This window comes from Salvelinus sp. IW2-2015, linkage group LG37 (genome assembly GCF_002910315.2).
Source record: "Salvelinus sp. IW2-2015 linkage group LG37, ASM291031v2, whole genome shotgun sequence".
Taxonomy (NCBI): Eukaryota; Metazoa; Chordata; class Actinopteri; order Salmoniformes; family Salmonidae; genus Salvelinus; species Salvelinus sp. IW2-2015.
The window spans coordinates 4378316-4392550 of record NC_036876.1 but is presented as its reverse complement, the minus strand read 5'-3'; the positions used below and the strand labels follow the sequence as shown (position 1 = coordinate 4392550).

At 44.1% G+C, this 14235-nt stretch overlaps 3 protein-coding genes across 6 annotated transcripts in view; 2 read left to right on the top strand and 1 right to left on the bottom strand.

The window, feature by feature from the left end:
• Positions 1-2675, top strand: part of LOC111960420 (FMR1 autosomal homolog 1) — a 30589-nt gene extending 27914 nt beyond the window's left edge. For all 4 annotated transcript variants that reach the window (XM_023982415.2, XM_023982413.2, XM_023982414.2 and 1 more), the window contains exon 17: positions 29-2675. In XM_023982415.2, the coding sequence (XP_023838183.1) occupies positions 29-136 (108 nt within the window). In that variant the 3' untranslated portion in view covers positions 137-2675. The remainder of the gene's footprint in view (positions 1-28) is intronic.
• A 1265-nt stretch (positions 2676-3940) lies between these two features.
• On the top strand, positions 3941-11348 carry LOC111960422 (prostaglandin D2 receptor 2-like). The gene is made up of 2 exons (XM_023982416.2): positions 3941-5338; positions 7518-11348. The coding sequence occupies exon 2, from the start codon at positions 7583-7585 to the stop codon at positions 8756-8758; it is 1176 nt and encodes a 391-aa protein (XP_023838184.1). The 5' UTR covers positions 3941-5338; positions 7518-7582; the 3' UTR covers positions 8759-11348.
• LOC111960253 (G-protein coupled receptor 4) lies at positions 11336-13786 on the bottom strand. Its single transcript, XM_070437923.1, has 3 exons — positions 13651-13786; positions 12484-13438; positions 11336-12196 (listed from the first exon to the last, which is right to left on the bottom strand). Exons 2-3 carry the CDS (start codon positions 13068-13070, stop codon positions 11800-11802), a joined length of 984 nt encoding a protein of 327 aa, XP_070294024.1. The 5' UTR covers positions 13071-13438; positions 13651-13786; the 3' UTR covers positions 11336-11799.
• Between the last annotated feature and the right edge of the window lie 449 nt (positions 13787-14235).

The following is a 14235-nucleotide window of genomic DNA, read 5'->3' as shown; positions in this document are numbered from 1 at the left end:
GTTTCCCTCCCCTGTTCTCCTTCCTCAGGAGAACGGGAGCAGTGCCAAGAGGGACGAGCACATGGTCCCCTCCAAGCGTTCCCCTAGCAACGGCATGGCCACAGCCAGCGAGACCCTTGTCAACGGCGTCTCGTAGAGGACTAGGCCTCGCCCCCTAAAAACCCACGTCTAGAGCAAGACTTCATGGCAAACTCTGTCCCTGCTTGCATTTACTTAAACATTAAAACAGATGAGTGAAAAACGACAAAATACCAGATTCATACTACTACGAGAGAGAGGGGGGAGAGAAAGTACATAAAAACGACAAAAGCATCTTTAAAACACACGTAATGGTGTATGTTATCCTATCTATCAGTACTTAGTGCTTATTTAAATAAAAAAACAACTAGCTTGCCAGAAAATAGCTGGTGGATACGACTTGATTTTTAAAGAAATAACAAACACAGGACGGGACTTTATTTTTTATTTTTTTTTGCAAGTTTTTGTTTTATTTTGATGTTATCACTGGTTTGGACTTTTGGCCGCTCTCCCATTCAAACAGACATGTCTTTTACCAGTCTTAAAGTCCGGAGGGTAGATGAGGCTAGCTGGAGGATAGGAGGGATGGGCGGACGAGTCCAAGAGGTGAAGAACAAGCGTCAGGAGTGTTATGTTACGTACCCTGGCCTAAACGTCAGTTGGTGATGGACAAAGTCAAACAGATGTGATTATTGATAGACATTGTGCCTTGAATTTGAAAAAAGAAAAGAAAAAAAAACTAGTTTGTTTTTGTTTCACAGGAAAGAGGTTTTTCTTTGAGAAGAGAACAGACCAGTAGTGAGGGAAGGGGGAGTTAAATGATTGCAGAAGTATTAACTGTGGTAATACAGAAAAGAACGAGGGAACGAATGACTGGCCAGAGTCTGGTGCCAAACAAGAAATTCAAGGCGCTTGTCCTCCCTAAGAGTGGACTGGACAGCGTTTGGGCTGTGTGTGTGTGTGTGTATGTACGTGTGCAACCCTGGGTCAGTGGTGAGTTCACAATGCCAGGTGAGGCCACTATTGGCTGGGAGGATAGGAAGAGGTTTTGCGTCACTTCCCCTCTCCCTTGCTTGACGCTCGTGTCCAGGGCTGGTCCTACACACAGCCTTTCAGACTGACAGACAAGGAAATAGATTGAGTACTTGATAAGTCGATGGATTTAGACTGTAAACAAAACTTCACAGTGCCTCTTTCTCCGGGCGTACTGGCTGTGTGGAATAGGGAGGTAGGGTAACATGGCGCTGTAGCTCCCAGCCACACTAACAAACGCCTGGGTGATCCGCACCATGGGAGTCCCAACGCACACGCCACGGTGACCACGAGATGGAGGGAGGTAGACGGTAGAAGGCTGGCCACGTTATTTCACCCTTCTAGAGGGTCTGTGTGGCGTGGGGGGGAGAGGAGACTGACTGTGTGACAAGCGCAGCTTCAAAAGAGATAAGTAGAGCCATACACACGCACTGTTACACACAGATGCACAAACTGCAACCGCAACACGACACTGTTGCAATTCAGTCACGGGCGGTGGGGTGCAGTCAATGTGGTCGCCCCACGTTATGGTCGGAGGAGACGTGAGTGTTTTTGAGATTAACTAACTATAAGCAAGGTGGTTGTCCTGTTCTTAAAAGGTGGCGGGCGAGGGGCGTGAGGGAGGAGACTCAAACTCTTATTGGCTTGTGGGCTCATGTTGTTACTGTCGTCTTGGTTACCTCTCAACTACTTTTGTTCTTTCCACATCATAGAAAATGTGAAATAAAATGGAAGTGAAATCAACAACTGTCTGAGATGAACTGATTGATTTCTTCTGTCTGAGTTTGCGCTCTATTTTTCTAAATCAATAAACACGCCAATTTGCATGATCATTTAGCAGTAGCTTTGCATGAGGGAGAGGGTCACGTTTCAGTTTCACCATTACTTCATCCACTACTAGAACTGCTGCTAATGTCCACATCGAATGTGTTTAAGAATCCATACCTTGGAGCAGGGCTTGCCAACATTGTTCCTGGAGAACTACAATCCTGTAGGCCGGCTTTTGCTCCTACCAGACTGTAGCTCTCCAGAACCAGGGTTGGAGAGCCCTGCCTTAGACACTTTAGTACTGTAGTGGCTTCTCTGACTACCTTTACACCACTCATTGACCCACAAGATGGCTGCCTTTTTACTGGTATGACTAAGAATAGAATAAGCCCCATTTCTTACTCTTAAGTATTACAATACGTTTTTAACACAAACCTGGAACATCAGTGTTCTCACAGCCACAAGTATTGAGTGGGTTAAATTGGGTTGAGGTGTCTACTGGATTSTGTTGCCCCCTTTTGGTCAAACTGTCTGTTTCTGTGTAATGGAATGAGAGCAGAGCACTGATTATTTCAAATAATGAATTCAGTTGTGCATGCCTGCATGTGGGATTAAGAGACCGATTGAGCACTTAATGTATTGTTTGTGTGAAACGTATACCTCACTCGTGTCTACTGTATCTCCCTCTTTTGGCTCCCTGTATCCCTATGTCTTTCTGGTTGGGGAGAATGTTGACGTGTGTTTGTGTATGCTAGTAGTACTGTTTAGGTACTGTCAACTCTTCACTCTGTCAGGTTGTCTCTGGTCTTCTCACTCATGTTCTGATGGCAATAAAGGACTTTTCATTGTTTGATACATTTTTACGTATTTGTCCCTTTGGCTAAATCAGGAGTCGCTGAAATACAAAAACCTCCCCTACTGATAACCAAGTATTAACTGTTATCACTCATCTGATGACAGTAACATAGATTGCATAGTCTAGATTAAATGCAACCTTTTAAAATTCTACATTTCTCTATTACAGCAGCCTACGCTGATAATGTTTCTACAAACACAGAGCTAAACCCTCATTTCAGTCCTCCTAATATCGTCACAGAGCATTTAGCTCTAGTTCAGTGTTCTCCAACCTTGTTCCTGAGGGGCTACTGTCCGGAGATTAGGCTGAAACCCTAATCTAGCGCACTTCATTCTAATAATTAGCTTGTTGATAAGCGGAACCTAGTTAGTTCCAACTGGGTTCGGATTGAAAACCTACAGAAGGATAGTGCTCCAGGAACAGGGTTGGCGAGCCCTGTTCTAGAGTGACTCATGGCTGATCCAGAGGCAGCAGGGCACCCTGGGTCAAATTGCACCTTATTCCCTATATGCCTCAAACTCCGCTCTGGACCTTGAAGCCAGTTCCACTGCATATTTTTGTAACCCCTCTTATCAGGGACTGATTTACACCTGGTCCAGGTGTGTGCAGTTAATTGTCAGGTATAATTATTCATGAAAATTTGTCTAGCCCGAAGGTTGAAAAACGTCTGACGTCCCAGATATGAGTAAAGTAGGTTATGTGTTACACACTACCTCCTATACGTTTTGATTTATAGCATTTAGGTTGCAGACCGTCATTAGTCCACCAGGGGGCAAGTGTACTAGAGTGAGTTGACAGTTTATCTGAGGCTCTCAGAGGAAGGAAGAGGTACACCACTGTCTCAACATATTTTGCAATCAGTCCGTACACCCGTTTGAAAAACATTGGCTGCTAGTCTTTGACATTTTAATGTAGTTGTCGTTAATATGTGTATAAATTGTGAATCAAAACTGATAGGATAAAAATTTAAACAAATGGGTGGCACAGGATCTGATGGACAGGACTGAAAGTACGCTGTTGTAACTCACACATCAGTGTGGACTAGTGCTACATTCCAAATGTCACCCTATTGCTCTGGTCAAAACTAGTGCACTTTGTAGTGAATAGGGTGCCATTTGGGACAGAACCTGGGAGGACCTCTCAACCCAACTTCTGTGTTCTCTGTTCAGTTTAGCATGAAACCAGTGTTCTCAGCAAGGTCTCATAGACTAGACGTAACATAGTAAATGTAAATCCTTGACACAAGTTAGTATGAATTTTTATTAAACATTTGGTACGTTTGGTATAAGATCTATGGTTACTTCAGGCAAAAATGGAAGTTGGGTGGTTGGCTGGGTGTATAACATGAATGTCTAGCAACCCAAAGGTTGTGAGTTCGAATGTTGTCACGGACAACTTTAACATTTCAGCTAATTTTCAACTATTTATAACTTTTTTAGCTACTTTGCAACTACTTAGTGTGTTAGCTAATCCTTCCCCTAACCTTAACCCTGTAACATATCATACTAAATAGTGTTTGGGATTTACATACAGAATAATACGAATTGCTCTTTGACCAGGTTGGTGTTCTTCAATACCCAGGTATGGATTGGGATCCCCAGAGAAATAGCCTCAGGCATTACTAACACCCCAGCCCATTTTTCTCCTTGAGGTTCCCAGACTGGCCCATTATTAGCACTATGGCCAGTCTGTTTCTGGAAACACCCAAATAGTATTCTAACTAGACCCTTATCAATCTATAAGAACAGAATATATTTTCCACAGTCACTAAATTAGATTTCTTTTGAGATATCATTTGAAATGTTTTATGTTGCTGTGCCTTAGTACCAAAAGCCTATGTTGAGTGGAATCATTTGCATTCCCTATGCAAAGATAGGCTACTTTTTTTTTTAGAACTGCAGGCAATAAACCGCAGATGGACAATGGCACATCACATATCTTGCCCGAGAGAACTTTGAATTTCCTGTTCTACAGAACCTGTCACTGACGCAAGTCTAATTAGTGATGCAATTGTTGTGCTTGGATTATTGTTTTACTGTCAGTGATGCTTTGCCATACATACCATGCATGCAAGTGGAAACGGGTTGAGAAAAGAGTAGTTATTTTGTGTGAATTGACGCTTTCTCCCTCGTTGAAGCAAACAATGGGTGACTCACGTCTGAAGTTTCCCCATCGACACCACAGCTGAGTGTGGTATTCAAGCATATTTTTTGTGGTCGTCAGTAATCTCTTAATCAGCACGGCAAAGAAACAGCTTGTGTGTGAGAGAGAAATATAATGCATCAATAGAGTCGCAGAGCATATCAAAACCATAAGATTGCATTAAGGAATGATGATATGAACTGCTTTATCCCCAGGTCCACTTAAATTTTTTTTTTGATTTTACCCATTTTGGGTTAGGTTGAGGTCCTTTTAATTTGTTTCTTCTGAAACTTCTTCCTCGGCCATATCACCAATAATCAGTAGTCAGTGTATTAACAAGGCCAGATAAACTTATCTTTAATCTGTCAAATGCTTTTCATCCCCAGTTCAACTGACTAGTGGGTGTAACTCCAGGCGTGTCAGTGTGCTTGAATACCCACCAATCGTAACTACACTGATCACAACCAGGGCAGCAAGTCTCTCAACGTGGACTCAGCAGTGGAGAGAAAATTCTCAGCTAAGGTGCGTTTTTATTTGTAATCCATTCAAAACTATTTTGGAATTTAGAATCATTTTGTATGTGGACTACAAAGAGATAAGATCCAGAATAAATTACTCTAAGTTTTGGCTCTATTTTTCACTTTAACTGAGAAATGTAGGCGTACAAAAAAGCTTTCATGTAATTTTAGATAGGAGAGGAGGGATAGTTGAGCCCCCCTTGTTTCTCAGAAACCAAAATGTGTCGTTTGACCAAATATTTAGAAAGAGGTTATCATTTCACGGAGTCTGTGAAGGAAGAAACCACATGGAAAAAGCAGTAAGCTAGTTAGGTCCAAAAAACGGATTTTCAAAAGTCAAATGAATTTATTAGAAGTTATGTGATGCTTGTATCTAACCAAAGTAGATACTTTTATGATTGTTCTATAGATCCGTTGGGGTCTCTATAAGCTTCAATATGAAGTCCTAAACCTAGCATCCTTGTAGCTGTGTTTAAGTGCCTTAAAGTATCAGACCCCTTGACTTTTTCCACATTTTTGTTAGGTTACAGCTTTACTCGAAAATTGAYYAAAAAAAAAAATAKWCCTKAAWCRACKCACKADACCCCKCAWWGAWKAAGCAAAACCCTTTTTTTTTTTTTTTTTGTAAATTAAAAAATAAAATAACACTGAAATATCACATTTACATAAGTATTCAGACTCTTTACTCAGTACTTTGTTGAAGCACCTCTGGCAGTTATTACAGCATCAAGTCTTCATGGGTATGATGCTACAAGCTTGTCACACCAGGCTGTAACGTAACAAAATGTGGAACACGTCAAGGGATCTGAATACTTTCCGAAGGCACTAAAGTCCAAATGTTTGCCTTGGGGTAAGTTGAGCCAATGGTTGAGCAATTTTTTTCTTCCCAGGCGTAATGCAATTAATTATCGCTGGGATATGAGGTAACAACATTGCCTAGTCTATGTTAGAAGTGTAAAAAAATTAAAATAAGTACAAAGTGTTTGTTAGGTGTTAAGCCTGTGTTTAAAAATGCTTAAAATATGTTGTATGTTGAAGGCATACTGCAAACCGCATGCGTATCTGCGAGCAACTTCATACTGGACATGGAGACATGAGAATGGTATCCATGAGTTAAATGGCCTCATTGCCAAAATGTCAAAGTATCCCTTTAAAAGACAAAGTGATTGTGTTGAACTGTGTTTGGGAAAAAAAGATAGACAGGGTTTTAAAAGGATTTTGTAGGTGGCTTAACTTACCCTGTCCCGCAGCTCAATTTACCCCATACCCGGGATAAGTTGTGCCAAAAGACCACCTTTTTTGGACAAGCTATGTTTTCAAAACTGTTATGTTTACATAAATTCAGAGTTTTTTTCCATGGATACACAACATCCTGAAATATATGTAGATATCTTTATTTCCCCTGACAGAGTGATGCTGAATGTAAAAACTGGCTCAACTTACCCCACTCTCCCCTACTATGGGGTACATTTCCATCAACAAACACAACGTTCTGTACTAGGAGACTAGCAAAGAGCTAGAACAGAAGTTGCCTATTTGTACAATGGCTTTCACATATATAGACAAGGCAAACTTGCACAGAGGATGTGGAGAGAGTGAGAGAGTGAGACAGAGAGATAAGCCATCTCTCGCTCTTAACCATTTGAGATGGTAGTGGCAGTTGAACAGTTTCAGGCAAACTTGACACTTCAGTCGTGTTAGACAGAAACCACCATGGCTAATAATCGGAAACAATTGCCAGTTTGGAGATGGCTTTTACGATTTATTAAAGCGTCAGGAAGCGAGGCAGAGAAGTAGAGGCATGCTAAGAACGTTCTCTGAAGGTTTTTGCTAACGTATATTCAGTAGAATGTTCCCCAAACTGGGTCCTGGGGTCCCCCCTGGGTGCACGTTTTGTTTTTTGCCCTAGCACTACACAGCTAATTCAAATAATCAAAGCTTGATGATCAGCCGATCTCCTGACAACTGATACAAAGGAATGTTCTTGCAACATTCTCATGAAACATGTCTAGAACATTAATATTTTATATTCTGCGAACACGGCAACCATGTTCTGTGTATGTTTGGTGTAACGTTGATGGAATATTCTCCTAAATTTCAATCATGCTGTAACTCTGAATTTCCAAGATACGGAATGAATAGAGTCCTAATTCGTAATGCCTCTTTGCCTTGTTTCTTTGCAGTGTTGTACACAGGAATTCAGAGCCAAAGTGGATAAAGTGTCAGAAGCAGAATCTCAACTGTCAAGATGACCAATTCTAGCAGCAGCCCCGGCTACTGCCCTCTCATCCAGGCCATGGTGAACGCCAGCGTACCTTCCAACTCCTCGGCTGAGGTGGGGGCTCTGAGCCTGGCCACGGTGTGTCTCCACGGCCTGGTCTCCTCCTTCGGCATCCTGGAGAACATCCTCATCTTGGGGGTCGTGGGTTTCCGTGTCCGCCGTACCGTCATCAGCGTGTGGATCCTCAACCTGGCTGCCTCGGACCTCCTGGCCACGGCGTCACTCCCCTTCTTCACCATCTTCCTGGCCCGCGGAGCCACCTGGACCCTGGGCACCACCTTCTGCAAACTCCACTCCTCCGTCTTCTTCCTCAACATGTTCGTCAGTGCCTTCCTGCTTGCGGCCATCTCTCTGGACCGCTGTCTGGTGGTTCACAAGCCCGTCTGGGTCCACAACCGGAGGAACGTGCGGCTGGTCGGCAGGGTATGTGGAATCATCTGGGCCCTGGCTGTGCTCTGTACGGTACCGTACTACCTATTCCGGGATACTATTCATCGGCATGACGGGCGGATCATGTGTTACTATAACTACGCCCAGTATCTCCCTGTTAGGGAGTTTGACCTAAAAGAGCTGTGTGAGGCACGCCAGGATGCCCTGGCCTTCTCTAAGCTCCTCCTGGCCTTCATTCTTCCCCTGGTGGTCATTGTGTGGAGCTATGTCTCAGTGACCATTAGTATCGCGCGGCGTGGCCGCAACCGGCACCCTTTCCGCTTCGTTAGACTAGTGGTAGCGGTGTTGATGAGCTTTGTGGTCTGTTGGGCTCCATACCACGTCTTCAGTGTCCTGGAGGCTGTAGCTCAGTATCGACCCTCCCTCCGGGGCCTCGTGGCCAGCGGCCTGCCCCCCACCGCCAGCCTAGCCTTCCTCAACAGTGTGCTAAACCCCATCCTCTATGTGTTCAGCTGCCCGGACCTGTGCCATAAGATCAGACAGTCCCTTGCGGCAGTAATGGAGAGCGTGCTGGCGGAGGACCTAGGGGAGTGGTCACGGCGACAAAGCACGCAGAGATCTTCCATCAGTACCTCAGAGCTACTGCTGAGGGGGAGGCGGTCCCTCAACAATGCCCCCAGCCTGAGAGGAAGAGACTCCAGGGCGGAGGAGGAGGTGGCACAGAAGACGAAGGAACCACACCCTGCTAACTGAGGTGGTGTTGTGTCAATGACGGTTCCGGTGCCAAAGCCAGGTTCGCGTCTAGGTTCTGCAACAGTGGGATACATAATGATCCATTTATAAATCATTGCATTTTGAATCTGTGTTATGTACAGCATACACTCAGAAGGATTAAGGGATATATCTTGTGTGTTTTGCAATGGTTTCAGTAGTGTTAAACCAAAGGCTCAGCAATGTGCTAGTATGCTTTTATATTTGCTTGTTGCTTTTTTACGGTACCCATTCCAAGTAGGCTCTGATGCACCCCTGTTCAATTGCAGACTTGCCTGCTAATGTAAATGGTGACCCACTGGTCTCGCTCTTAGTTATTGATGGGAAAAGTCCACTGGGGCAGACATGCTTGACCCATGTCTTCTACGACTTGCTGTACATATGATTGTGGAATCCTTGACACATATATTTTTAATCTATCCATTCTCTTGGGTATTATTCCTAAGGTGTGGAAGGTGGCCCTTGATCTCCTGCTCCACAAAGGTGGTGATCCCTGCTATCTTTGTAATTATCACCCAATCTCAAAACTTTCATGTCTAGCGAAGATATTAGAAGTCTCTGTAAATTCTCAGCTGCTGTCCTTTTTTAGATGGAAAATCTATTCCGAATGCTCACCAGTCAGGCTTTAGGCCAGGACAGAGCACCATCTTGGCTGCTTTATATGGTTAACGCACTAGACAGGAAACTGCACTGCACTGCCCTTTATATTGATCTGTTGAAAGCATTCGATATGGTTGATCATGCACTCCTGCTACGGAGGCTATCCGAAATTTGTATAGACCAACTGGCCTGTAGCTGGTTCAAAAATGATCTGCACGACAGAAGTAAACACCTTCCTAATATTGATTTGCACGCTCTTTTGCCCTCAGAACAGCCTCAATTCGTTGGGGGATGGATTCTACAAGGTGTCAAAGCGTACCACAGGGATGCTGGCCCATGTTGACTCCAATGCTTCCCACAGTTGTGTCAAGTTGGCTGGATGTCCTTTGGGTGGTGGACTATTCTTGATACACACAGGAAACGGTTGAGCATGGAAAAACCCATCAGTGTTGCAGTTCTTGACACAAACCGGTGTGCCTGGCACCTACTACGATACTCCGTTCAAAGGCACTTAAATCTTTTGCTTTGCCCATTCACCCTTTGATTGGCACATATACACAATCCATGTTTCAATTGTGTCAAGGCTTAAAGATCTTTCTTTAACCTGTCTCCTCCTCTTCATCTACACTGATTGAAGTGGGTTTAACAAGTGACAGCAATAAGGGATCATAGCATTCACCTGGTCAGTCTGTCATGGAAAGAGCCGGTGTTTGTAATGTCTTGTACACTCAGTGTCTGTCTGCTGATGTAGTTCAGTCAAATTTTTTTTTTACATAACCAAGGAGTGCCACAAGGCTCAATACTATGCCTTTTACTGTTCACTATTTACATTAATGTTTGTCCCTGAATAATAATAATAACGGGCTTACATCTCTATGCGGATTCGTTATTTAATCATGTGCCCCATCAGTGCAGCAGGCCGTTCGCGACCCTCGGCTTTGATTCAATTCAAGAATCGCTCACCGATCTTAAATTAGTGCTAAATGTTGATAAAACCAAGTTTTTTTTCTTCAGGTATTGTGAAATTGATCCTAAAGACCTGCGTATCTGTACCTTGAGAGGAGCACAAATTGAGCTAGTTCCCCATTGTAAGTCTCTACGGTGCCTTCGGAAAGTATTCAGACACCTTGACTTTTTCCACATTTTGTTACATTACAGCCTTATTCTAAAATGGATTAAATAAAACAAATCCTCTGCAATCTACACACAATACCTCATAATGACAAGGCAAGAACAAGTTTGTAGAATTTTGGGCAAATGTATTGAATAAAAAAACAGAACTTGTTTACATAAGTATTGAGACCCTTTCCTATGAAACTTGAAATTGAGCTCAGTTGCATCCTGTTTCCATTGATCATCCTTGAGATGTTTCTACCACTTGATTGGTGTCCATTGTGGTAAATTCAATTGATTGGACATGATTTTGAAAGGCACACGCCTGTCTATATAAGGTCCCACAATTGACAGTGCATGTCAGAGCAAAAACCAAGCCATGAGGTTGAAGGAATTCCCTATGGGGGGGCTGAGACAGGATTGTGTCAAGGCACAGATCTGGGGAATCGTACCAGAAAATGTCTGCACCATTAAAGGTCCCCAAGAACACAGCCTGGCCACATTGAGCAATTGGGGGAAAAGGGCCTTGGTCAGGGAGGTGACCAAGAACCCAATGGTCACTCTGACAGAGCTCCAGAGTTCCTCTGTAGAGATGGGACAACCTTCCAGAAGGACAGCCATCTCTGCAGCACTCAACCAATCAGGCCTTTATGGTAGAGTGGCCGACGGAAGCCACTCCTCAGTAAAAGGCACATAAAGACTCTGACTCTCAGACTGTCTGTTTTAGTCTCTGGAGTATGTGTTTGTAAATATGTTTTGGTGTCTGGTGTATGTTTAGTTTGTCTGGTTATGATAAGCTCTTTTGGAAAGATATTTTGGAGTTTCTCATACAACTTAATAAATAAGGTATTTAAAATGACTTTATTTACTGCAATAAGCAAGTAATCAAGACATATTTGACATTATTATTGATATCCACTGATAGTCATTCATATGGCTGTATACTCTGAGGCAGCTATTGCAGTGCATTAAAAGTTAGAGATGACTGTCAGCAGAAAGGTGAAGCAGATGGAACACCGTTTCCAATGTCAGCCAACAGCATACATAATCTCCCCACTAGGTGGCACAATCGCTGCTTTTTTCCATCACCAATTCTCAGCAGCCAAACCAGTGGAGTCAGTTCCTTGAGCAAGTCTATGAAAACACTGCATTGTAGTGTATGGCTGGTGTCACCACAAAATGTTTCCTCTCCTCTCGACTTCAAGACCATCAAAGAACAAGAAACGGGTAACATAATACAGTTTATCCAGATTCTTCTTCCTTAGAATCAAAGGAACAGGAAACTCAAAAACGTGTCCAATCCAGTCTCTCTACACACTGTCACTCTGATCAGGATGCCCCCGGAGACTGAGTCTGACCTGTTTGGGGGCTGTGTGCCCCGGTCCCAGACAGGGCGTCAGTGACTTGCGGAGCTCCAGACGGGCGTCATGACACAGGAAGATGTAGAACAGAGGGTCCAGCAGGGTGTTGAGGCTCGTCAGGCCGTAGCACAGCCGGTAACATAGGAAAATGGACCGCTCCAACTCACAGGGGTCATCTGTGAGGAGCAAGGAGACAAAACGGTACCCCCCGACGAGGTGGTAGGGTCCGAAGACGACGATGAAGATGACAGTGATGACAATGAGGATGCCTGTGATTTTGTGACGGCCCTGGTTGGAGACGGATGGCGAGTGTTGGAGAGTCACGCCTATACGGGCGGAAGTGTAGCTGTAAGGGGAGGGTGCGGGAGAGAGATACAGAGGCCAAGGTCAAAGGTCATGTCAGGTAAATATGTTAGATGTGACTTTTTAACAAGACTCCTCTCATTGACACATCCTTTTGCATGTAATGTGACATGTTAATATAAAGGTGTTTATAGTGTGCACTTCATATTTATCAAAGCATTATCGACGGACACATGTAGATGCAGAGTGCAGGCCATACTCCTCCATTTCTTTATGCAATCACACATAACATGTCAGCCAAGCATACTTCATACTCAGTTTCCCACTCACCCCAGTATACCACAGGGCAGCAGGAACCCCATGACAACCGTAGCAATCTTAAAGTGAGCATATCTGAGGCTGACGGGGTACTGCTCCAGACACAACAGCCTCTCCGCATCAAACACTGACGGAAGAAGCCCGCCCAAACAGAACAGAAAGGTCAGTGTCCAGACCGCCACCCCCAATACCGCCGCCACCCGCACGGTCCGAACGCCACGACTACTCAACGGGTGTACTATCGCCAGGCAACGGTCCAGTGCGATGATACAGAGGAACACCACGCTAGCGTAGACGTTGACGTAGAAGACATAGCCCACAAACTCGCAGGCGGGGCGGCCGTAGGGCCAGCGGTGCGCCCCCTGGAGATAGAGGATCCAGAGAGGGAGGGTGAGGAGCTGGAGGAGGTCAGAGAGCAGCAGGTTGAGGATGTAGACCAGCTGACAGCCACCCCCACCGGACCGGCCCAGTTGGTACAGTCCCCAGAGGGACAGCAGGTTGCAAGGGAGACCCAGTGAGAAGGCCAGGCTGTAGATGTAGGTGAGACCAAGTGTGTCGGTGTTCAGGGGGAGGTTGCAGCTGTCATTGCTGTTGGACATGATCTCTGACAGTCTCTGGGTGAGGAGGGATACCCTCAAAGTCCTTTGACAAGAAACCAGGTACTACAGTACACAGGTGCTTATTTCACCCTCTGGTGCAAATTTATATTCCCAGAGAGAGACAGTGGTGTGACAGTCTCTGGATTTATATCCATTCAATTCATTCATAAATGCAATACTTCTGATAGAAAATGTGGAAATAGATGCACTTGACAGAGGAAGTATTCTAATCCAAATCATTCATAAAATCTATAAATTCATATGCATGTGATCTGTCCGTATTGTTTCTATTGGCTCCCAGAGTCAGGTGTCCATCACGCAAATTTCATTCTGCTAGGATCCAGTGATCTCAAATCCTGGTGGAAAACCTGAGGAGGACAAGGATGAAGATGATAGGAGGATCATGACAACATTAGTACAACATTTCTACAACATTAAATCAGAACATTACACAAGCATGTACAGTATTGTTACACAAACATTATGTCAACAGTTGCATTGGAGCATGAGATTAAAGTGAAACCCATACAACTAAAGCATAAAAAAGAGAATTTAAAAAAAATTGCCCAAGAAAACTCACCTCACCCATACAGCTCTAAAATCCATGCAGTAGAAATTGTTCCACAAACCTCTTCTTCCCTCCAGCTGCTTGGTGTACAACACAAAGTGACTGTGTCTGCTGCTGAAGGAACACAGCGTCTTAATCCTCAGGGCCTTGTCTATTCTCTGATTGTTACCCTGGACAGGAAGCCCACTTTTCCAGGCTTTAAGGGCAACATCCTGAGAACCGCAGGAGAACCCCTTTCTTTTCCTGAACAAAAACACTCACTCCTCTCCCCACTCTTTCTCCCTCTTCCCTCGTTCTCTCACCGTTAGAGGAGGAAAAAAAGTGAGTGAGAAGGAGACTGGTTTTATGAGTGTAGGGAAGGAAGGGAAAAATTCTAAGTGCTTTATGGATAGTGTTCTTGTAACAATCTATGAATGTGTGACCATTTCATGGTTGGGGAAACTAAGGCAAAACATTTTAAGAAACAAATATTCTGTAACATAACATATTTCCCCTTTGTCTTCTCTTAAACAATGGATGCCTCTCACTGCGTGTGTGTGTGTTTCTGTGTCAGAAAGCAGAGATAACAGGCCACAGAGGCTATGTGATGAGAGGATC

Excerpts from the sequence above, each read along its gene's own strand:
- LOC111960422 (XM_023982416.2), top strand. The coding sequence starts at position 7,583 with ATGACCAATTCTAGCAGCAGCCCCGGCTACTGCCCTCTCATCCAGGCC.
- LOC111960253 (XM_070437923.1), bottom strand. The coding sequence starts at position 13,070 with ATGTCCAACAGCAATGACAGCTGCAACCTCCCCCTGAACACCGACACA. Across the intron at positions 12,197-12,483 it reads CTGCCCTGTGGTATACTGGG|CTACACTTCCGCCCGTATAG; the intron begins GTGAGTGGGAAA and ends CTCCCCTTACAG.